Consider the following 22854-nt stretch of genomic DNA (forward strand, 5'->3'; position numbering starts at 1 on the left):
TTTATTTTTAGTAAAGGAAAGGTTGCTCTTAGCTGTCATACCAAAAATGCTTCAAATAACCTGGGGATGTGAAAAACATCTTTATCTTTGGTACCTTTGCCTGCCCCTCACCAGGTTCCTCTAGAGTCTTGCTGCTCTCACCCTCTTCAGTTATCTTTCAAATTACTACAAAATTTATTTCAAATTATTGCAAAAACATTTTTACTCCCTCTTTTTGCTCTCGCTCCCTGTTTCTTTGGACAAAGCTGTGTGTGAGCAAGTCTGCGCATCCCAAGGAGATGACTTTGTGTACTGCCTTAATGTTTCTGGGACAGACTTCCTGTGGTTTTTTCTCCAGGGAAGACAAATTTTAATTCCTTCATGTGAAGGAAGGGTAAAAATAGTGCTGTTACCAGGCACAAGTGGAGAAAATTGTCACCATGGCCATGTCATACAATCATAAAATGTCTCAATTGGAAGTGACCCGTAAGGATCATTGAGTCCCAGAGATGTAAAACTGCCTCTGTGCCCTGTTTGAAGGGGCAGCTTGGTTGGTGTTGCACTTTGTCACTTGCTTTGCACTGTCTCTCCCCTGAGGCGCCGTGTCCCTGCTGGTCCCTCGCTGTGCTGGGTGGTCCCTGCAGGTTGTTCTCCGTTGTTCCCACAGTGATGAGGCATGTACCTGTGGGCAGCTGGTGGTGGCGAGCAGGGAGAGCCAGTACAAGATCTTCCATTTTCATCACGGTGGCCTGGATAAACTGTCCGAGGTGTTTCAGCAATGGAAGTACTGCACAGAGACCCATCTCAAGGACCAGGTACCTGAGCGAGGCTCTTGGTGTTTCACACTTGGGTTGGTGCCCTGGAGAAATGAGGCTTTGAGTTCATGTCACCAGGCCAGGCAGGAAGCTGCCAGGTGCTGGATGTTTAGGATGGAAGTGCAAGCCAGACTCAAGGTCTCTCTTGGACTTGTCTGTCTCCACACATTCCTGTTCTACCTGTGGAATATGGGGGAAGATCATCCAGAAGACTTACTTAGGTAGTGATTTTGCTAGACGTGACAGGTTGGCACTGTCCTTTAGGGACAGAAGGTGTCTGGAAATCTGCAGAGATAGGTTGGAAATTGTGTCAGAGCCTTTCATCCATCTTGTGACGTGTAACATTCTGTTTGGAGAATGTTTTGACAAGGCATCTTGCCATATTTTGTTCAGTCTACATACAAATGTGATAAGAGCTCTTTAATTATCTGTTTAAGATATTGTATGTGCTTATTAGAAACAGTGATTTTTAAATTTCCATCCTTCCCACAGAGCCCCCCGCTGCTTTTCTTATTACAGTCGCATGGGCTCACTTTTTGCATTGAGCAACCTTTGATTTTTAAATTAAATGTCAGCTGCAGCCTTGCACTGGGATCCTGAGTGCCCTCAGAGAGCCTGGCAGCGCAGTTCCCCGCTCTCCTAACAGCAATCCCTTTGTATATGGCCAATCATATGTAATTTATTGCAGGCATTCCTGGCAGGGGCAAGTTTTGCTGTAAGCAGCATTAATTCAGTTTCAGGTCAGGGATAAGATTGGAGAAGGAATGGAAACTAATTTTTTTTTAAGATGAAGCTGTTTTGTGGTGGATTTTAATTATTCAAATCACTCTTGTTATTGTAATGGTTGGAATTTAAAAAAAAACCCAACAAAACAAAACCTCCCCAAGTGCAGCTCCTCAGTGCTTAATCCTACACGAACCATGCAGAGGTTTCCCTGCTCTGGGCTTCACACTCTGCTGCTCTCCCTGGCTCCTGCTGCAGTTGTGGTTTGTTTTCCCCCATTCAGCAGCTTGCAGATGAGAAAACCTGCATGCAGTTCTCCATCCGCCGCCCCAAGCTGCCCTCCTCAGAGACCCACCCCGAGGAGAACTCGTACAGGCGCCTCGACGTGTCTGCCTGGCTGCACCACCTCAACGAGGCTGGGCAGGTGGAAGAAGAGTACAAACTGAGGAAGGTGAGGGGCTTTCCTCTGCTCTTTCCTGTGCAGAGTTTGAGTCCCCAGGGGGAACTGCAGGAGTTTGCATTCCTGCCAGGGGCAAGAGCTGGGCATTTGGGAGGATGGAGACTGGTGAGTGAAGCCCTGGCTGGACATCTTGCTGTGGGACTGGAATCTGCTCAGGTAGGAGCGCATTCCAGCAGATTCCCACCTGGGCATGTCCTGTATCACCTGCTCTAGGTGACCCTGCCTTGGCAGGGGAGGTTGGACTGGGTATCTCTAGAGGTCCCTTCCAACCCTAACAATTCTATGATTCTGTGATGGTGGAGCATTTCCCTGACCAAGGAGCTGTCCCACTTCTGCTGCCATTTGAAATCAATAAACCGAAGTGCCCAGTGCCTGCTGTGTTTGCAGAATGTGTGACCGAGTCACAGAGGACACTGGAGATTGCTGAAAGAACTGAGATGGTTGAAATAGCTGAGATTGTATGAACCAAGATTGCTGTATAAACTGAGATTGCTGTATGAAATAACAGGGCTGAGGCGAGCACTGGGCCCGGGCCCTGAGAGAGAAGTTTGCAGTGCAGTGCAGTCTCCAGGATTTGGGATTAAGCCGTGACATGAGAACGACACGTTAATCATAGAGCCTCTCCGGGGGTGGTTATTGACATTGAAATGAGCCTGATTTGTGTCTGATCTGGGAATAGAGGGCCAGCACTTTCCCTCTAAACATGTGCAAATTGCAGGAGCTTGAATCAAGGCGTCACTTGTCAGGAAAGAACTGCAGAGGCACCAAAGCACAGCAGCAGGCAGTTGCTTGTTGCTGTTTTTGGGAATGCTAAAACTGTACCAGCCATAACTTTTGCTCCTTCTTCCAGGCCATTTTCTTTGGTGGGATTGATATTTCCATCCGTGGGGAGGTGTGGCCCTTTCTGCTGCACTACTATAGCTACGAGTCCACTTCTGAAGAGAGAGAGGCACTGAGGCTGCAGAAGAGGAAAGAATACTTTGAGATCCAGGAGAAAAGGTAACAGACCATCATCATCCTCCCCTGCTCATCTTCCTTGGGCCAGACCTCGCAGTGACACGTCAGTCTCTGCATCCTTTGCATCAGGAGAGTAGAGAAGAGAAGGGGGAGGGATGGTGAAGGAGGCATGTTGGGCACTGCTGACCTCCTGAGGCTCTGGGGCTAATGCCACGGAGCTCAAACATTACCTTCCCTGGGCTCTTGAAACAGGCTCGTCAGTACCACACAGGGGAACGCCTCACAGGCAAGGCTCGGGTTAGAACACTGAAGGAGAAATAGGGATCTTATATTTCTTTATAAATAAAATGTACATAAAAATAAGGGATGAGAAGGGTTATGTACTTCCAGAAGGTTGTTAATGCAAGAATTGGGTGTTGTTAAATGGAGGTGGGTACATTGAAGCTGGAGAGGGACGGTACTGTTAATAATCAGAAGACAGTCAAACCAGAGTGCTGAGTTCTGGTGTGCTGAGTTCCAAGGAGCAGTGGAGAGCAGAGCCTGATGCTTCTGAAGTGCTCATTGCAGCAAACACGTCGTGTCATCCCATTTATAACCCAGGAGGCTCCTTCCAGTAATCCCTTGGGACAGGCAGTCCTCTGTTCTGGACAGACCTGCTGGTCTGTTTTTCAGGTGCTGAGGAAACTCAGTACACAAATAGCTTTTCTCTGCAAACTAAGACTGAAATGAGGCTTTTTGTTCATTGTGGCAATCACATTCCTCTCTTGGCAACCCTGTGCTGTTGCTGCACGGTTTCCAGGTTGTCCATGACTCCGGATGAGCAGAAGGATTTCTGGCGCCAGGTGCAGTTCACAGTGGACAAGGATGTCGTGAGGACCGACCGCAGCAACCAGTTCTTCCGAGGGGAGGACAACCCAAATGTGGAGACCATGAGGTGAAGTGTCTGATTCCGGTGTCCTAAAAACCATGTCCTGCTCAGTATAGAGACAACTTGATCAGCTCCCAGCCCAGGCTGCCTGGGAGTGCTGCACAGCACCCACCATGCCTCTGGAACCAAGGGATGCAACAGCGAGGCCTTCCCCAGTGCTCCCACTGCTGCTGTAGCCATTCCCTTCTCGATCCTATAACCCTGCTCCCATCCCAGAGCTTCTCTGCACACACAGGCACAGCAAAGGTGCTGTGGTAGGGCTGTAGGCAGGTGGTTGGGTCTGTGGTTCTCTTGATGGGGTAGAGGACAAGCACACCAGAGTCTGCTCCGTGAGAGTGTGACCTGTAGAGGTGTGACCTCAAAAGAGTTGGGTTTCATCCAGCAATGGCTTGGAGCTTTATGGATGTGTTGGGCATCATCTCTCCTTTCCCACGGGCCCTTCATTTCTGTCCTCTTAATCTTTTTAAAGTCTCATTTTCTGTTTATATTTTGCTGTCTGTGAATGCCAGACCTTTTCCTGAAGTTTATGCCACAGGACTGGTGTTTGCAGCAGGGCTTCCCTGTCTGTTATAGCACCTCACATGAGGCTCTGTGTCTTTGTCCCTGAGATGATGCTGTCACCTGCCCTCACCTGTCCCACCTCTCTGTTTCTGTCTCTGCTCCAGGAGGATCTTGCTGAACTATGCAGTATTTAACCCAACCATTGGATACTCCCAGGGCATGTCTGACCTGGTTGCCCCACTCCTGGCAGAGGTCCTGGATGAGTCGGATACTTTCTGGTGCTTCGTTGGATTGATGCAGAACACGATCTTCATCAGCTCTCCCCGGGACGAGGACATGGAGAAGCAGCTGGTGAGGCTGTGTGCTGGGCAGCCTTCAGCCCTGTCAAGGCTTCTTCTCTCCCCAGTTCCCTGGGCTGGGGCATTCCAGCATGCCAAGTCACACTCCAAAGCCCCTACATCCTTGGGGTGATCCTTGGGATTGTTATGTGCAGGGCCGGGAGCTGGACTTTGATGATCCTTTGTGGGTCAGTTCCAACTCAGGATATTCTAGGATTCTGTGATTCTATTGAAATACCTGGTGGATAGAATTGATCCTGGGTGATTGAGGCACTCCAGAGGCCATTATATCCATCTTTCTTGTGAAATGGCAGCTGAGAGAGAAGAGCTCTCCAGCTCTCCAGCTCTGGTTGCGCGGAGTGCTGAGGGGAGCCCAAGGTAGGGCCTCAGCTCAGGTTGTCCTTTGCAGCTGTACCTGCGTGAGCTGCTGCGGCTGATGCACCCCCGCTTCCACCAGCACCTGTGTGCCCTGGGAGAGGATGGGCTGCAGATGCTCTTCTGTCACCGCTGGATCCTGCTCTGCTTCAAGCGGGAGTTCCCGGAGGCCGAGGCGCTGCGCATGTGGGAGGCGTGCTGGGCTCACTACCAGGTGAGGCAGCTGCCACGGGCACGGCGCGTCCTGGCTGAGTCCTCACCCCTCAGTACTGAGGATTCCCAGAAAGGCTCTTAGCAGCAAAGTAGCCAAAAGAAGTTGGGTCTGTGGCTATGGCAGAGGTTTATCTATGTAGCAGGAGGATGGAGCCCTGCTTGCCTCTCCTCCTTGGGGGTGTCCAGGCTTCACAAGGAGGTGTATCAGAAAATGCTGAACACCCACTTCTGAAGTTCAGGCTTCTCTTACACAGCTGGGAAATGCCTTCCCAGAAATCTGCTCTATGGTGCAAGCACTGGTGCAGACCTTGCTGCCGTGCTGTGAAGGGAAGAGGCTTTGGCTCAGCCGTGGTTCAGAAGTCACCAGTAACTCACGTTCTCACCGCTGGGCAGAACTGAAGGGAGCAAAATCTCTCACCAAGGACCCGTTTGCAGAGGGTGGGAGGTGAAGGCAGAGCTCTGCCTCCACCTGCTGTACAGCAGCCCCTCTGTTCCCATTGCAGACAGACTATTTCCACCTCTTTATCTGCGTGGCCATCGTGGTGATTTACGGGGACGACGTCATCGAGCAGCAGCTGGCCACTGACCAGATGCTGCTGCATTTCGGCAACCTGGCCATGCACATGAACGGGGAGCTCGTACTCAGGAAGGTAAATGCCCAGGTGCCCATGTGGGACAAGGTCCAGAGATGAGTTAGTGTTGAGAAAACCAGGGACTGCTGCTTCAGCTTGGCATCTCCTGTATCCTTGTGGCTGGGTGGGATGCTGCTGTTTGCCTGGAAACAAGATTTGCAGCAGGAGGAGGTATTTGTTGAGTGCTTGGGAGGTGACAGTGTGGTTGGGATAACCCTTGTTTGGATAACCTGCTCAGGGAAATGGAGATAGAGCTGTTGGGGCCATGTTGGTTCCCTCTTGGCTGGGAGGGACTGGGGCCATGGGATGAGCTGTGGTGTGTGGCAGCCCCTGTGACCTGCCACTGTCCCCAGTGCCCCAGGTAACCCTCAGCTGTTTGGCTGGACATGCCTTTGCTGAGGCGCAGGTAGCCAAGCAGGAGGATTGGGTGGGGGGCCACCTCAGCTCTCTGTGTTGGTCTCCTGGTGAGGAGTGAACATTTTTCCCCTCTCTCCCCCTAGGCCAGGAGTCTGCTCTATCAGTTCCACCTGCTCCCCCGCATCCCCTGCAGCCTGCATGACCTCTGCAAGCTGTGTGGGACAGGCATGTGGGACAGTGGCTTCATCCCCGCTGTGGAGTGCTCTGGCCACCACCCGGAGTCCGAGAGCTGCCCATACGGGGGGCTGGTGGAAGTGTCTTCTCCTAAACCAGGAAGTGAAGGCAAGAAAGGCCTGAAAACACGGGATGTCTTTGCCTTCCGAAAATAGCTGGGAGGAACAGGGTGCGACAGCGGAAGGGAAGGGCAGGAAGGATGTGCATAGGAAAAAACGTTGAAGAAAAAAATGGAGGAATAGCTTGTCAAGACTCCTGAGAAGACTGAAAGGTGCGGAATGGAAGAGGAATTAAATTGCTCTGTAGGGGAAGTTCCATTGCACGGGTGGTGGAACCTGAGAGAGAGGCATCGACCCAGGAACCGTATTTGGATTTGATTTTGTTAGAAACAAGCTTTTCTAGGTTTTAACAAGGACTTTTTATTCTCCCTCTGGGACTGGACTGGTTAGCAACCAGAACTTTCTTACTCGCTGGTGAGAAACGAGAACACTCTGGGGAGCCAAGGCTACCCAGCAGTGTTGGTGGGCAGGTGGCAGGAGCAGAGCCAAGGCCACTGTCCCCTCACCCAGAGCACACCACGCGCTCTCCGCTTCAACCAAAACGTGCAGCTTCTGGCTTCTTTCTAAAGCCATAAAAGCCATTTTAGTTATAATCTGCCAAAAATAAAACTGCAGACCGTTGGGATTGCAGGAAAGGTGTCTGCTTTGTCAGCAAGGAAGGACTGGTGACCTCAAAGTCTTGTCTCTGGCCTTTTCTGGTTTTATAGGATACTGGCTGGCATGATTTTTTTTTCCATTTTTATAGAAAATGGACAGCCCCACATCTCAAAGCACTGCTGCTCTGAGTCAGGGTATTTCGCAGGCACCGCCCAAAGTTTCCTTCTTCATGAGATACTGCGAGGCAGTTCTTCCCTGGGAGGTAGGTGAGGCCCTGGCACAGGGTGCCCAGAGAAGCTGTGGTTGCCCCTGGATCCCTGGAAGTGTCCCAGGCCAGGCTGGACGGGGCTTAGAGCAACCTGGCCTAGTGGAAGGTGTCCTGCCCATGGCAGGGGTTGGAATGAGATGAGCTTTAAGGTCCCTTCCAACCCAAACCATTCTGTGATTCTCTCACATTACAGCAAAGCTGTTTCTTTATGCTGACAACTGCAGACTTTAATACTTTAGTCTGCTGTTTCCAGTATGTTTCCCATTGTGTTTCCTTTGGCTCTCCTCAATTACTGAATATTCACTGTCCTTGCCTGTCACTGCCACAGCCTGTGGCACATACACTCCGTGTGGGTTTTAGGCTCTTCAGTCAGTGCCAGTGCCCCCCGTTCCACATCCCAAAGTGAAAATGAAACTTGCTTTGTTGCAGTCGTTTTTGATGAGCTCTGTCTGATAAAGGTTTCCCTTGGGGTGTTTTTGAAAGGGCAGCATTTCTCTCCTTGTCTGCTGTAAATTTTGCCAGCCAGAAGTGGAGCTGGGGCCTCGAGCCCTCTTGCCAAAGGTTCTTACCAAATTCCATGGCCTCCAAAGGCATGTCCTGAGCCAGCGTTTGTGCCAAACAGAGCCAGGGGAGCAGTTTCCTTGTGGGGGTGGAAAAGGAGCTGAGGTGGCAGTGGGCTGTGCCTCCCTGCATCCTTCTGCAGCCTTCCCTGGCTGTCCTGCTCCCTCTCACTCCCTCCACACTGCTTCCCACAGAGCTGCCCTAGGCAGGCTCACTTCCCAGCTCTGCCTCTCAGGAATGTTTGTGTGGAACTACCGTGTCCTCGGGCAGTGCTGGGTGGGTTCCTGCACTTGACAAGCACATTTCTCTCAAAATCCTTCTGCAAAGCCTTACCCACAGCCTGTCCTGGAGCCCCATTCCTGCTGGGAAGTGAGGCTGGAGCTCGGATGCTCTGTGTGAACCAGCACCAACCAAGAGCACGCAGTGTTCCTGAATGGAAGAAGCCTTGACCCACTGAAGGCAACATGCCAAGGGCTGGCTGTTGAGTGGCAGGAGGACAGTTCAGCTCCCAATTTGTGTGCCTTTAATCCAGAGGACGAAAACTTTCTCCTGGATGAGAGCAGTGGGGAAACCCACTCAGAATGGCACAGCTCTGAGCTGGCCCTGCTGCGGCAGCTCCGAGGCTGCAGGTGTGAGCTGGGGTTTGGCAGGGGACACCTCGTGTAAGGGCTGGGGCTGCTTTGCTCTGGGACGGGGAGTTCATCAAGATTTATGATGTTTCAGTGATAATAAAAGTTTGTGTGAGGCTTTTGTGTGTCCATTGCTGTGCAGGCTGGGGACAGCACTTGGGCAGACACCATTCATTCCCCAGCTTGAGCCGCCCCTTTTGCAGCCACTCAGAGACGTGCTGGGTGCGGGGCCTGCACTGCTGTCCCCAGGCTCTGCTGATGGCAGCCCAAGGACCTGTGGCAGCACTCGATGGCTCCATCCAGATGGAAGCTCCAAGTGGCAGTGGCTGAATTCAGGTCAGAAAAACCACCCGGCAGAAAATGCCAGAAGCATCTTCCTGCAGAGCCAGTCGGTGGCGTGGGGACAGGTGCCAGCTCCCCAGGGGGACAGCAGGAGCCAGATACTGCCTTCTGCCACCTGCCAGCCCCACGTGGGACGGGCATCGCTGTGAGGCCTTGGCAGCACTGTGGCTGCTCCTGGTGCCGGGGCAGCCAGAGCCTCCCAGGAGCCGCGAGCTGTGGGCAGCCCTGCCAGGACTGGGCATGGGGGCAGCCCCTGCTGGGCTCACGGGGTGCTGGGCACAGGGGAACAGCCCCTCCTCATCTCCCCACTCCTGCAGTGGGCTGGGAGGCACCAGCAAACCCCTCCCAGAAGAGCCAGAGCTGGTTTTGCTGCAGCACTCGTTCCCAGCCAGTAAAAGACAATAGGAAGAGATGAAGTAGATAATTTGGAGTGTTATTTTTCCACTATTAAAATGTCATTCAGCAATGTGGAAATCACTCAGGATTCGTTTAGTTAAAGACTCTGCACTGCAGCTTTCCAGCATGTGGAGTAAGCTGGGTTCTGTTTGAAGCAGGGCTCAGCTCTGGGTGTGCATCACTGGGACCATCCCTTGGCTAGTCTGCCATGCCTGGTGTGCCCTGAGTGTCGCTCTGCCAGCAGGAGACTTCAGGTGTCTGTCCCTGTGCTCCCCACTGGAGCTCTCCATGCCCCTGGCACACTCTGACCCCACTTTGCCACAGTCAAGGACACAAAGGCGTGGAGCTGGTCCCCAGATGCTCCCAAGGACCAGCAGCACTCACGTCCCAGTGACCTGATTCCAGTCTCAGCCTGTCCATTAGCTTGTGATGCCATTATTTAACTCACACTGGAGATCCACAACCGTCTGAGCTTGTCTGGGGGGGCAGATGGGATCTGTGAAGCCAACCGGAGCCCTCTGGCAGTGCCTGGGATAGCGCTGGAAGCAACCTTGGGATGTTCCTGCAGTGCAAAGATGGCAACGAGTCACACGCTGGACAGGGCAGTGTATTTCCAAGGTCCTTCTGGCCTGTCCCCAAGATTTTCCTTTGTGACACTCTTTGCCATCTGAAAAAAAAAAACCCCAAGAAACAAAAAAGAAGCCAGGCTTCGGTCCCTACAGAGGAGGAAAGAGGATCCTAGGAACAGTGACCCTCACGTGGCGTCTTCTCGGTCGCCGCCCTGAGCGTTGCATTAGCGGCAGCTGAGCAGCCAAAAATAGCCCCTCGCGAAGGTAAATAGTCAGTGTAAGCCTCTTTAGCCTCAGCCTTGAGCTGATACATCCTCCTGCCTCCCGCTGCCGGGGGGAAGGCGAGCAGGGCGGAACGAAAACGGAGCCCTCTGTCCCTGGTAACGCTACGCTCTGTAATCCCGGTGGGAACCCGATCCTGCGCCTGGAACCCTGAGGAGAGGGGAACAGAGCAGCCTGACACCTCGAGAGGGAGACTGGGCTGGTCCCAGGACACCTGGGCACGGGGGGAGAGGGGAGAGGTGCCACGCGGTGTCCCGAGGCTGGGAGGGGGCGCGGGACGGGGTCAATGGGTCAGCTTCGTTTGTCCTTGGCACTGAGCACTGACCACACAGGTCTGGCCAAACCGCCCCCTGGAGTTTGCTGCACTGGGGAAATTGTCACCTGGGAGTGGGGCAGGGGCAGGTGAGAGGCTTGGTGCCAACGTCCCAGGGCTGGGTGTGTTTGGATGTGGCTCTTTGGCTGTTTTGTCAAGGGACGCTGCCTGTCAAATGAAAAATTACAGCTGGCAAGAACAAAGAGACTCACCTGCCTAAAAAGAATTTCAAACCCAACGTAGCCTGTCCTCCTAGGCTGGCTGATTAATCCCCGGGTCGCTCCGCTTGGGCCATAAAAATAGACCAGTCCGGCCGGCTGGAGCTCACGGGCACATCCTGCCCCGGGCACAGCCCAGCCCTGCCCGAGCGCGGCGCCCCGGGCTCTGCACGCCCTTTATTTGGCTCATTTGAACACAAACACAGCTCGCGATGTGGTTTCACTGCACCTGGAAGAGCAGCAGAGGCTGGGGCAGCTCCGGCAGAGCCCAGCAGGAGCTGTGCCAGCGGTGCCGGCTCGGACTCGCCGTGGGGCTGCCGGGGCTCTGCAGCGAGGAGCGGCCAGGCTGGCGCTGCCCATCCAGAGCCAGCGGAGCGCGGGTGGGGAAAGCCCTGCTGCAGCAGCACGTGGCTCAGCCCCACACCCAGTCCTTCCCAAAACCACAGGAGTGAGCACGGACACGGCTCAGGCATCCCAGCAAAGGGACCTGGGGTCAGCCAGACTTTTGAGTGGTGCTCCTTGCCGACGGTGAGGGATTCTTTGGCAGCCCTCCAGTGCCCCAGTACACCAGATCCCTCTGAATTCAACAAGTTCAGGCCCTGCCAAAGCTCCTGCTCCATGTGGCAAAGCAGCAGCAGGAGAAGTAGCAGCCCAAGGACTCTTCCTGGGATTTTTGATTTTGTTTGGCTTGGGTCTGTCTTTCAGAAACCACAAACAAGTTCAGCTTCTTCTGTCCGCAGCCGGGGCTTGACTAACCTTGGCGGTGGCAGAGGCGGCAGGGAGGTGCTGAGGGATGGGCATCTGCCAGAGTCCTCTCTGCTCTCCAGAGGTTTCTGCAGGAGAGACACGGGGGCTGCCACAGAGCCCAGGGACCTGGCAAACACCCCGGCACAGCGATCTTGACGCCTGCATGACCCGAGCCCTCAGCACTGGGCAGAGCCTGTGCTGTGGATGAAGGCAGAGAGCCCTTTGGTGCTGCTCGTGCTGGGGAGCAAAGGCACCTGCCAGGAGGGCTGCCTGGCCCAAATCGGCTCCAGAAGCTGGGTCCTGGTTTCAGGAACCCAATTTCCATATATTGCCCCATATTGTGAGGGTAGGCAGTGAAAAACTTCCAGCCGTGACTGAAAACCCTGGACACAGCCCAAACACCAGCTGGCCTTCAGGCCCTCTGCCAAGGTGATAAAACTGCCCCATGCCGATGCCGACAGCAGCAGGAGCACTGGGAAAACGCTGCCGCCCCTCCCCAGGGATCGGGAACAGCGGAGACAGCACAGTCCGGGCTCTGGAGCAGCCCTATGCCGCGACAGCACCCACCCCGGCCGGGATGCAGCGTGGCCAGGACGGGCTGGGAAAGGAAAGGGTGCGGGAGAGCCGGGGCACCGAAGAGGGTGCAGAGCTGGGGGACGCTGCGTCCCCTCCCGCAGGTGTGTGGGGACAGGGCAGGTGTGGCTGCCACAGCCGGAGGGTCACAGCCACCCTGGCATAAGCTCCAAGGAGCCCGTGCTCAGGGTGGCAGGAAAGGGTTAAGGAGCTGCCGGAGCGGGAATGAGAGCAGGGAATTCAGCTGCTGACGCAGGTAGGATCTGCCGGCGCATCCCCGTGCAGACACAGCAGCGTCACTCTCAGCTCCTGAGCTGCTTCAGAGCGCCCTGGGAGCGGGGAGTGGGCGTCCGAGCCAGCCCCACGCAGGGAGCAGACCGGGGCCCCCCTGGGCTGTCACCCCCCATGGCACTGCCCGGGCCACCCCGGGATGCCCACCCCTGTCCTTGCTGCCACGAACACGGCCTGACCCAGCCCTTCTCCAGCAAACTGCAGCTGGAAGGACGCTCCGTGCTCCAGGATGGTCACAGGCATCACGGAGCTCTGGGGCAGAGCCGGGCCGGAGCCCTGCCAGGAGAGGGGCACTGTGGGGCAGTCATGAAGGGTCCACACGTGCCAACCTCTCTGGTCCGGAAAAATTGCTTGTCAGCTTTTGGGTCATAAAAAGACTCAGAACAAGCGGGGCTGGAATAGGTGACACAGGAAGAAACAGACAACTGAGACTCAGAGAGGGACAGAGCCCTGCAGAAAGCGAGGGACAGAGAGGACACAGCCCCCAGGTCTGCGCAAATGGCTGGAGCAAGACCCAACCTTGCCAGAGCTGGGATGGTTCTCAAGAGTCCTTGGGATGGGGAGGTTCCCCTGACAAAGGACCATTTCCCACACAGGTGCATCAGTGCTGGCATCTGGGTTCTGCCACATCGTCCCTGCCGGAGCCAGGGAAGTGTCCGGTGTGGGGCTGTGGATCTGGTGTGGGGCCGTGGATCTGGGGTGGGGCTGTGGATCCAGTGTGGGGCTGTGGATCTGGGGTGGGGCCGTGGATCTGGGGTGGGGCTGTGGATCCAGTGTGGGGCTGTGGATCCAGTGTGGGGCTGTGGATCTGGGGTGGGGCTGTGGATCTGGGGTGGGGCTGTGGATCTGGTGTCTCCATGGTGTGTGGGACACCAGGGGCAAGAACAGAACCTGGCAAGGGGCTCTTTGCACCGAGCCCCTGCCAGAGCCACGTGTGCCGCCCTCCAGGAGCCGCTGGGAAGTCAGGCCCGATGGAAATATAATGGGATAATCGATGGCCCATTGTTGCTCGGCTTAATTTAGCTGCTCAGGCAGGGAATGAACAGAGCGAACATACGTAAGCAGGAGCCAAGGCGGGAGATGAATCAGCCCTGCATCTTCTGTGGCACAGGGGACAGGACAGGCACGGGCACCTGCCGCGCCCGGGGCTGAGCCCCCAGACGCTGTGGCAGCGGCCCAGGGCGTGGGGAGGTGGCATTATTGAGATTTACTTTGCTTTGTCTAACGCCAGGTCTGAAATGGCTGCACTGGGCTCAGTGTTACATACCTGCATGGCCAAAACTCACTTGGAAGTTGCAGCAGGAGCAAGGAAGCTGGTGGGTGCGCTGGGACAGGGAGCTGGGTGCTGGGGCCACAGCTTGGGAAGGACACAGCTGATGATGCCAGGGCTCAGGAAGGACACAGCTCCTGCCAGGGCTCCCCTCAGCCACAGCCCAGCTCCCTATTCCAGGAGAGCCTGCCAGCCTGTGCCCAGCCCAGCTCGGAAGGCCCCAGGGGATGCAGTTTGGGGACAGCCCTCCCACCCTCTCCCAGTGCCTGGCCCCAGCTCTGCAGCCTTCACACTTTGCCCGGCAGCTCAGCGGTGCTCACCCTGATACCTGGGGAATCGCCCTTCCTCCTCACCGTCTGTCTTCCTCACATTCCTCCTGGCTGGCTCACACCCGCCCGGCCCAGCAGCTCGGGCTTTGCTCGTGAATCAGCCCCCGTGGGGTGACAGGGCCGTTCCCTGCCCCTCTCTGCATGGATGTGGATGAGTTTGCTGCTCCTTCCCCTCTGCCTGGGCTCCGGCTGCCCCATTCCGCCCCTCGAGACGCCTCCGAGCCCGAGCATCTCCAGGGATGGATTTGCAGTGTGGCTTCAGCCTGGATTTCATTTCCAGGCTGTCAGCCCATGCCAGTCTCTCCTGGTCCCACTGACTCCCGGTCCTGGCATCCGCAGCACCTCCCGTGCCATGCGCTGCCACTGCCACTCCACCGAGGGTGACACTGGACAGCAGCAGCTCTGGATCCCCAGCCCTCAGGAGAGCGCTGCGGATGAAGTCAGCAACGCCCATCCCGGGCTCTGGGAGCAGTGGGACACAGACTGGGCAGCAGTGGGCTGAGGGAGACCCAGAGCCCCCTCTCCATGGGGTTGCCCCGGCCCCAGCCCCGATTCCCGGTAGCGGCTTCCCGGGATGTCCCTGCACACGGAGATGCCGCGGGCCCGGCGCCAGCGCCCTCCCCACGCTGCCTTTTATGGCCCTGCTGCAGCCAAAGCCCAAACATGGGCTGCGGGAACGCGGAGCTGGAGCCTCCCCGGGGCTGGCCCTGACGCCGTGAAGGTGCCCCAGACACCCCCAGCTCGGGCAGGCGTGCTCAGGGAGCTGGGACTGAGCAGCGAAGTGCTCCGTGTCGGCAGCACCGCAACTACTGGGGTCCCCAAATTCTGCCCCTTGCAACCCCCATCGCTGCCCCTCGCAGCGCCCATCCTGCCTCGGACAGCCCCGCGCCCCTGCCTCCTGCTCCAACCTGCGCACGGCGTCACCTCACACCCCCTGTCCCCCCCAAACCGTGGTGTCCCTGCAGACCCACCGTGCCCCAGAGCAGCAGGGTTACACCAGCGCTCCTGATGTCCCCTCCAGCATGGGGAGCACAAGGAGTCTGCCTGTGCCGTATTTCCTGGCTGCGGGCAGTAAATCCTCGGGGCTCAGGACAGCCGCTGTGACTGTAATGACAGAGCCCCATGAATCAGCCTTGCCCTGCAATCCCGGCTGCCTGGGCAGAGCATCAGCATCTCCCCGGCACAGGAGATCCCCTCAAAACCCCTCAGCAGCGCCAGTGCTCCTGGGATGGGCATCTCAGCCTCGTGCCCAGTGCCAGGGCGGCTGCAGGGGAGTGGCAGAGCCAGGGCATGTGCTGGGGAGTGAAGGAGCAAGCTCAGGAAGAAAAGCATCTCTCATGCTGCCCAAGAGACAGCTGGAGTTCCCAGAACCTGCTCAGCATCCCCAGGGGAAAGCAGACAGCAAGCAGCAGCCTAAAAATAGCTGCCCAGGGCACACACAGTCGCCTGAGAGAAGGGGAAGTGAAAAGGAAGATGGGCTGCAGCTTTCCAAGGAACAGCCCCCAGCCCTGCTCTCTATCCATCTCCCATGGGTGAATTGCAGTCTTTGCTGCAACGTCTTCACCTGAATGTTCAGCATGAGAAAGCATCCAAGGGTCAGGCACTGACACCCACAGAGCCCAGGACAGTGTCACTGTGGGACAGGAGCACTGTGCCAGGTAGGAGCAGCGCAGGATCCCTAGAGCCCCTTGAGTCCCTTAGCAAATAGTTGGCTGTATATAACCAAATCCAGGTAGTCCAAGGAAGGGCAGAGGTTGGAGGAGCCAGTCTAACCAGTCAGCGACCAGTTGTGTCTCCCAGCTGTGCTCACTCAGCACCTGTGTGGCTGTTCCCAGGCACAGAAACCCAGTGTGAGCAGCGCAGGGCTCGGCCGGAGCCCAGGGCCTCCTCTGCCCTGTCCAACACGTTCAAAGGGCTCACATATCATCAGCCTTTGGGTTTAAGGAATTCATAGGCCATGAAAATGTCTTCCAGGCCCAAGGCTGAGCTTTCTGCCACGGCACAGGGACCAGTGCTGTGTTTGGGTGCTGAGTCACCCAAATCACAGAATCACTGTGCCCAAGCCCTGCTGATCAGCAGGAGCAGGGGCATGGAGCAGCCCCCACAATGCCTTGAATTGAGGTTCTGCCCTGTAGAGACCAACAGCTTCCTTCCCCCAGGCAAAGCATCCATCTCCTGATGGGTTTAGTGCAGTTCGACTTGGGTTGGACTAAGCGGCTTTGGAGCAGGCAGACCTGGTGACAGCACAACACGTGGCGGGCACACAGCGTGGCCAGGAAATCTTTCTCAAACCTTTGAAAACAAAAATACTCAGTTTAATCCTCTGAGGGGATGAAGTGCCAGGGCAGTCTGTGGGTTGGTGAAATTGCCTCGCAGTCAGGGCTCAGCAGAACCTGCCGGGGTGCGGGCGGAAGGAAGCCGGAGGGAAGGGCTGAGAGGAGCTGTGCCGCTGCCTCGGCTCAGGTGCAGGGATGGAAACTGCCTGACCGCAGAGCTGAGCACGCTTCCTCCCTCCCCTCACACCAGCGCCGTGCACGCCAGCGGGGCTCAGGCGGGAACCCTGCAGAAACTGGGGCGTCTCTGCCAGATGATGCTTTTTGTGGCCACTGGACACCAGCAGTGGCTCTGCTGGAGGGGAGGAGGGCAGGGGCCGCAGCCTCTCCTTCCTGTGCAGCAGCACTCGGCTGGGTTGGGGCTGCACAGTCTCTCCGTGCACAGCAAAGCTGCCGAATCCAAGCCGGCAGCTCCCAGCTGGCTCCTGAGCAAGGATCCCGCAGCCATTCCTGTAAGGACAGACCCCAGCTCACAGCCCCCCACGGCACAGTACAGCACAACGCCGACCACGGCTGCTCTGCAGCAGCCACAGCTCGTGGTGCCACCAGCCAGGACCCCACATCCCTGGGGATGACGATGGGCCCTAGGGTGTCTCCCAGCCCCCAGAGCCCGAGGGTCCCCGTCCCCAGGGCAGCACCTCCGCAGTGCCCACAGCAGCTCAGCCCAGGGCTCAGCTCTGCTGTGCTGGGTGATTTGTCCACGTGCCAGCTCTGCCGTGTGGCATGCCCGGACCACGAGGCAGGACATGTGCTGACAAGGCCCTCGCTGCCGCTCTTCCCACAGGTCCCCGAGCGGTCCCAGCCCCAGCCCCAGCCGGTAATTATCAGCTCTGTCTGTGGGCGATCACCACTCTCATCATCGCTCTGCCCGGGGAGGGGAGGCCAGGGTGGCACTTTGGATCAGCACGATGTGGCATCAGACTGCTCTGCCAGAGGAGCTGCTCCCAACCTTGGCAGTGCCAGGTGCTGCACAAACAGCTGTGGGAGCAGAGCACAGGCAGAAAAGCTCACAGTACCCCCAGCACAGGTCCCAGCATGAGAGGGCTGCAACTGTCCTCGGCTGTAATCTTAGCAGATCAATCAATCAATCAGTCTCTGTGCTTAAATAGCTTGGCATGACCAGTCCAGTTTCCCCTGCAGCTAGGGAAGGCCTTGTGGATGCTTCTTCATCCCAGGAAGCTTTGCTTGCACGGCTGGGAGACAGGAGGGTTTGAGTGTGAGATCAGGTGGTGTGGATGCTGTGCCCGGCTTTTCCTTGGATCAGCCCAGCTCCTGCCCAAGAGGGAGAAGTGGCACTGAGTGCCTGGAGGCTCAGCAGGAGGAGTGGGCATGGGGCCATCCCTGCACCTGAGGAGCGTCCTTGCTGCCACCGTGGGCAGGTGCAGCCATGCCGGGGACACACGCACAGACCCAGTTCTGATGGAGAAAATCTCATCATTGCACTCAGCTGCCAAGGAACAGCATCAGCTTAAGTGATAAGAGAGGGAAGAGCTCCAAGGACAGATCTCTCCAGGGCTGCTTGGATCTGAGGAAGGTGCAGGGCAGGATGGGGCTGGAGACGGGTATCAGGCTCCCCGTGTGGGGAAGCGGTTCCCGTCTCCCTCTGCTCCAGGGGGTGGGAGCACTTCCCGGTGCTCTCTGCCTGCTGTCCCAGGCAGCTTGCATTGCTCTGAGGATGTGGGGCAGGCAGGACCTGCTCCCACCAGCTGTGTGCTGAGCCTTGTGCTGTCACAGCCAGGGACAGAGGGACTTCAGTGCCTCTTTCCTCTGAATTTCTCCCGACTTGCCTGGCTCTAAGAAGATTAAAGACAGATGGTCTCTGAGGCTCCCTCACTGGCACCCATGCTTGAGGTTGTGCGGGGGAAGGCACAGCAGAAAAGAGCCCTGGGGAAGGGGGGTTATTCCCAGCCGAGTGCCCGAGGGATGGAGCATCCTGGGAACCTGCTCTCAGGTGCTGCCCTCCCTGCCCATGCTAGCTGCAGCTCTGCAGAGCAGGGCTGTCCCTCCTTCCTCCGGGGCTGCCTCATTCATGGTGAGCTCCAGTGCTGAGGGGAGCCCAGCCATGCTCCCAAAGCAGCTGCTCTGGGTAACGCTGCCCCGTGTCCCCTGCGCCTCAGCCCCTCCATCAGCTACGCAAAAACTGCTCCGTTGTGCTGTGCTGAACTGCTGTGGAAGCACTCGGTGAGCTCCTGCAAGTGTCTCCTTCCTGAGGATTCTGCTCACAACCTCCTCTGGCTTGCACTGGCAGCAGCACCAGAAAAAAGCATTCACCTAATGCGGCCCCATGTGCAGCAGCAGAAGCAGCAGCAGCAGCAGCAGCGATGCACTTGTGAAGCCATTTAAATTTCCACGTGATGACCCAGTTCGGGGTGGTTTCGCCTCTGGATTTTCCCACTGCTGCTGCCTCTGGGTGGGTGGTGGCAGCTCCAGACCTTGCTGCTGTGCTGGATTTTAAGGCCACCACACTGAGAGCCTCAGCCTCGAGTGCTCGGGCTCTTCATGGTGCTTTCCTAAGCGTTACAAAATGCTGGCTACTCGGTGCTGAGGACACCCGTGTGTGCTTCATGGCTCTGGATGTTTTACGGAAAGCCTCAAAGGATGAACAGTTTTGCAAAGGGTTTTTTTGCTGCTGCCTGTTACACTGGGGGCAGGGCACATGTCACTTCAGCTGCTGCAGTGAAGGTGGTGGGGATGCTCCGGGGGGTTTTAGTGCATGTGTTGGAGTAAATTCCAGCCCAGCTGCCAGACTTGACTCTTCCCTCACCATTTTGAGCCAGCAATCACTGAGCTTCCCCACACCAGCACTGGGGCTGAGCTGCAAGGCAGAGGGGCAGCCTGTATTTAGAAGGAGACAATAATTGCAAGTCAGATTTGCTTGTTCAATACTCTATTGACAGATTTGCCTTGGCAACCTGGAACAGGGTTTCATTGTTCACATCGTACTTCATGGCATCCTATTGATTGGGTGGGTGGGTTTAGGTTTTTGTGGGTTTGCTTTTTTTTGTTGTCTCTTTTTCCAAGCCTACCTACTCATCCTCTTCTTGTCTTTCTCCGGCACAGTGTTGACCTCAGCAAGGGCTGTGTCATAATCTGTTTTTCAGACTGGCCGCAACTTCCAATGCAAGCCAGAGCTGACAAAAGCAGAAGGGCAAATCCTGGAGCCCAGCTGGCCAAGGCTGCGGGCGGCCAGGTAGGGATGAATGGGGCCAGTGCCCTCCCCCCTGCTCCAAGGACATGGCAAAGTCGGTGCTTGGCCCCCTGTGAGAGTGGCCTTGAAGGAAACGCTGTAACTATTCACGAATTAACTTCTGTTGTTATTTGGTGCTCAGCCTGGTGTGCTCCTGACTTTGCAGACGGGGTAGGAACCACCGGCCTTGCTGGGGCAGAGGGGAGGAAAAGGTGAGCACCCAAACTGCAGCCTTGGAGTCGCCTTGGTGGAGCTGGAGGATTGCAGCTGGAAAAGAATTGCTGGTTTGAATTGCTAATAATGATACAGACTAATGAGCAACATCAGAAATGATGGCATGTGTAATCAGTGCTGCTTGATGGCAAACACAGAGTGGGGCTGCAGGAGCTGCTGGCGTACGGGGCAAGGGGAAGCGGAGCAGCTTCTTTTGGAGAGGCAGAACCCACCCCAAGCAAGGCACTGCCACAGAGCTGACTCTGGGTCCGGGGTGAGAACTTTATAAATAATGATGAAAAGAATAAACATAGACAGACATCAGCTCTAGGTACATGGAGGGAACGTGGCCAGCAAGTATTTGAGGGGAAATTACCTTGGTATGGTTCCTAGCACCTGCAGGAAGCCCATCTGTCTCTGGCTGTTAGAGGTTTTGTCTTACAGCTGCACCCCAGCAGCCCCACCTCGGGATCACAGGGGGCTGGAGCCCCCATCCCTCCACCTGGGACAGAGTCCTCCTGCCGGGAGCAGCAGCACCCATCGCTCAGGCGCTGCAGAGAAGGAGGAATCTGAATTTTTGGCCAGGAGTGCGGTGACAGGGAGGGTGCGCACTGAATGTGTGTCTGTGCCTTGTACCTGCCTGATCCACCAGCAAACCAGCAAGGAACTGCCCAGGGCCAACCCTCTCCTCTCTTGGCTTTAAAGGCAGCGGTTGGCTCCTGTTCCTTTTGGTCGGAACAGGAACCCTTTTCCTTGTCTCATCCCAGCGTTATGCCCCAGCCAGTCAGGAAGAGGCAACAGTTGGAAATGCTTCCCACTTTCCCTATTTAGGCTATTTTATGTGGTTCAAATAAGGTGTCCTCTTTGGGCCTGACAAAGAGAAAGATGTATCAGTTCATGAACTGCTGCTGCCTGAGCAGACAGAAAATCACCACCATTACCATCATTATTGTGAATCATGTGCAATCAGCCCCGTAACAGAAAGCAGATGAAGATCCTACACGAACCTGAAGGACGGGAGCTGCTGCTGAGCCATGGGAGCCAGGGGCCAGGCAGTGATTAAAATGCTTTTAATATTGGTTTTCAGTGTTGTTTCACTTTTTTTTTTTTTTTAATATATATTATATTTCATCAACAGTCTCTCGTACTGCTCCTGAGGCAGGCTCTAAAAGACACCAAGGATGTCTGGTCACATGTTTAAAAAAATATTAAAAAAAAAAATTATATATATATATACGTATGTATGCAGCCAGCTCTGCCCTCCTCATCGCCTATTCCTGACTGTGTCCTGGGAAGAGCAGAGCTTTCCCAGCCGGGCTGGATCCGGAGCTGGACGTGCTCTGCAGCTTACCCAGGCTGGGGAGGAATCGCACCAAACCGTGCTCGTCCCTGGGCATTTAGTTTTATTGCGAGCATTAGTGGTTTGTGCTCGGCTTGTCTCCTCTGGCAACAGGAGAAGCTGGAAATGTCAAAGGGGAGGGTTAACAAACTCCGCTGGCATAAATTTCAATGAATGTATGTTTCTTAGGAAAACCGCTAAGTTAAAAAAAAAAAAATTAAATCTTCCCGTGTGTGTTTTCCTTGGGCTGCTGTTCACAATGGATAATAATTCTTACATTAAGCCCCTTCGGCCCTCCAGGGAAATCAAAATTGTAATATCAGTTTGCTTTTTATTGGCTCGGCTCTGCGATCGCGGCGGCTGCGTCTTTGTTAGGGGCTGCGGCGCGGTGACATTCAGCGGTGCCTCCCGGTGTGTCCCCCTCCGGTGCCTCCGCACCTCCGGGCCCGGGCAGGGCCCCCGAGGGTGCGGGCTGCTGCTGGCCGGGGTCGCAGCGGCCGAGCGAGCCCGCGGGCCGGGCTGGGACCGAGCCCGGGGGAACGAGGAACGTGCTCGGGGGACGGGGGTGCTGCCCTACCCGGGCAAAGGAGCCGCTCCGGGCCCGGTGCCGTTCGAGCTCAGCCCCGCCGCTCCCGGCGAAAGTTGCCGGGAACCCCACGGGCGGCCCGGCCCCGCGGGGACCAATCGCCCTAGGCGAGGGCCGGCGGGACGCCGCGGCCCGGCAGACCCGGGGGGGAAAAGGGGGACGGTGGCACCGAGATCCCCCGCCCACGCCAGCCCCAGGGACGGCCCCCTTGTCAGCGGGCAAGGAGACTCCGGTTGCTCCGGGGCGCCGGCTCGGGGACACAGCCGGGCACCTGAGAGGACCGAGTCCCGTGAGCCGAGCCCCCCGGGAGGGGTCGAGGGCTCCTCGCCGCCTCGGGTATCACCCCACTCGTGCCCGCGGCCCCGCCGTCCTGCCCCGGCCGTGCGGTGCCCGGGGCGCTCCCATAGCGGCGGCGGGAGGCCCGGAGGTGCCGGCCCGCACGGCGGGGACTGCACGGGGCTCACACCGGGACGGTGTCCGGCCCCGCTCCACCTGTCCGGGGGAAGGTGCCTCCCGCTCCGGCACCGCCACGTTTCCCGGAGCAGCGCAGGGAGCGGCCGGGTGGCCCCGCTGGCAGCCGCGGACACGCGTGTGCTCCAGCCTGCTCCCCGCGATCCGCTCCACGAGGAGGGAGTGCGCGGAGCCGCCCGCACCGGGCTCCCCGAGCGGCCCCGCCGCCGTGCGCGGCTTCCGGCACCGGGCGGGGAAAGCGCCGCCACCTGCCCCGGGCCCGGGCCCGCTGCCGCCGCCGCTGGGTGTCCCCGGGCCGGGCGCTCCACGGCCGCAGGGACCCGCCGGGCAGCGGGGACAGGGCTTCCCCGGCAGGGTCGGGCCCACGGCTGGCGGCAGCGGCTGGGGCCGTGCCGGGGGTGGACGCCGCCGGGCCCGGGGCACCGCGCGACGTGGCGCAGCGTGGAGCCCTCCCGAGGGCTCGTCCTCCCGCGCATCCTCCGGTCGACCCCTGTCCTCTCGGAGGCGCGGGTCGCGCACCTGCCCCGAGGGCTGTGCCGCCCCCCGCCAGCCCCGTGGGGGCCGTGCTGAGTCACGCGTGGGGCGGGAGCCGGGCTGCCCGCGCCCCCCTCCCCGCGCCGCCGTGCCCGGCCCCCGCCCGCCCCCTCCCCGCCTCGCTCCCCGGCAGGGCTGCGCCAATCCCCCGGCCCCGCCGCTGACGGGCAGCCGGGCCCGGGAGGCGCCGCCTCCCTGACGTCTCGCTCCGGGATTTGCACGGTTGCGGTGCCGC

General features: G+C 57.4%; 1 protein-coding gene across 7 annotated transcripts in view; it reads left to right on the top strand.

Moving 5' to 3' along the window:
- Positions 1–8734, top strand: part of TBC1D16 (TBC1 domain family member 16) — a 31620-nt gene extending 22886 nt beyond the window's left edge. For 6 of the 7 annotated variants that reach the window (XM_082293792.1, XM_082293796.1, XM_082293793.1 and 3 more), the window contains 8 exons: positions 647–794; positions 1801–1968; positions 2828–2976; positions 3734–3868; positions 4528–4714; positions 5111–5290; positions 5793–5939; positions 6422–8734. In XM_082293792.1, coding sequence (XP_082149918.1) covers positions 647–794; positions 1801–1968; positions 2828–2976; positions 3734–3868; positions 4528–4714; positions 5111–5290; positions 5793–5939; positions 6422–6667 — 1360 coding nt within the window. In that variant the 3' untranslated portion in view covers positions 6668–8734. The remainder of the gene's footprint in view (positions 1–646; positions 795–1800; positions 1969–2827; positions 2977–3733; positions 3869–4527; positions 4715–5110; positions 5291–5792; positions 5940–6421) is intronic. The other variant, XM_082293795.1, reaches the window with a different exon arrangement.
- Positions 8735–22854: the final 14120 nt, after the last annotated feature.

This window comes from Coloeus monedula (assembly GCF_965178545.1).
Source record: "Coloeus monedula genome assembly, chromosome: 19".
Classification (NCBI taxonomy): domain Eukaryota; kingdom Metazoa; phylum Chordata; class Aves; order Passeriformes; family Corvidae; genus Coloeus; species Coloeus monedula.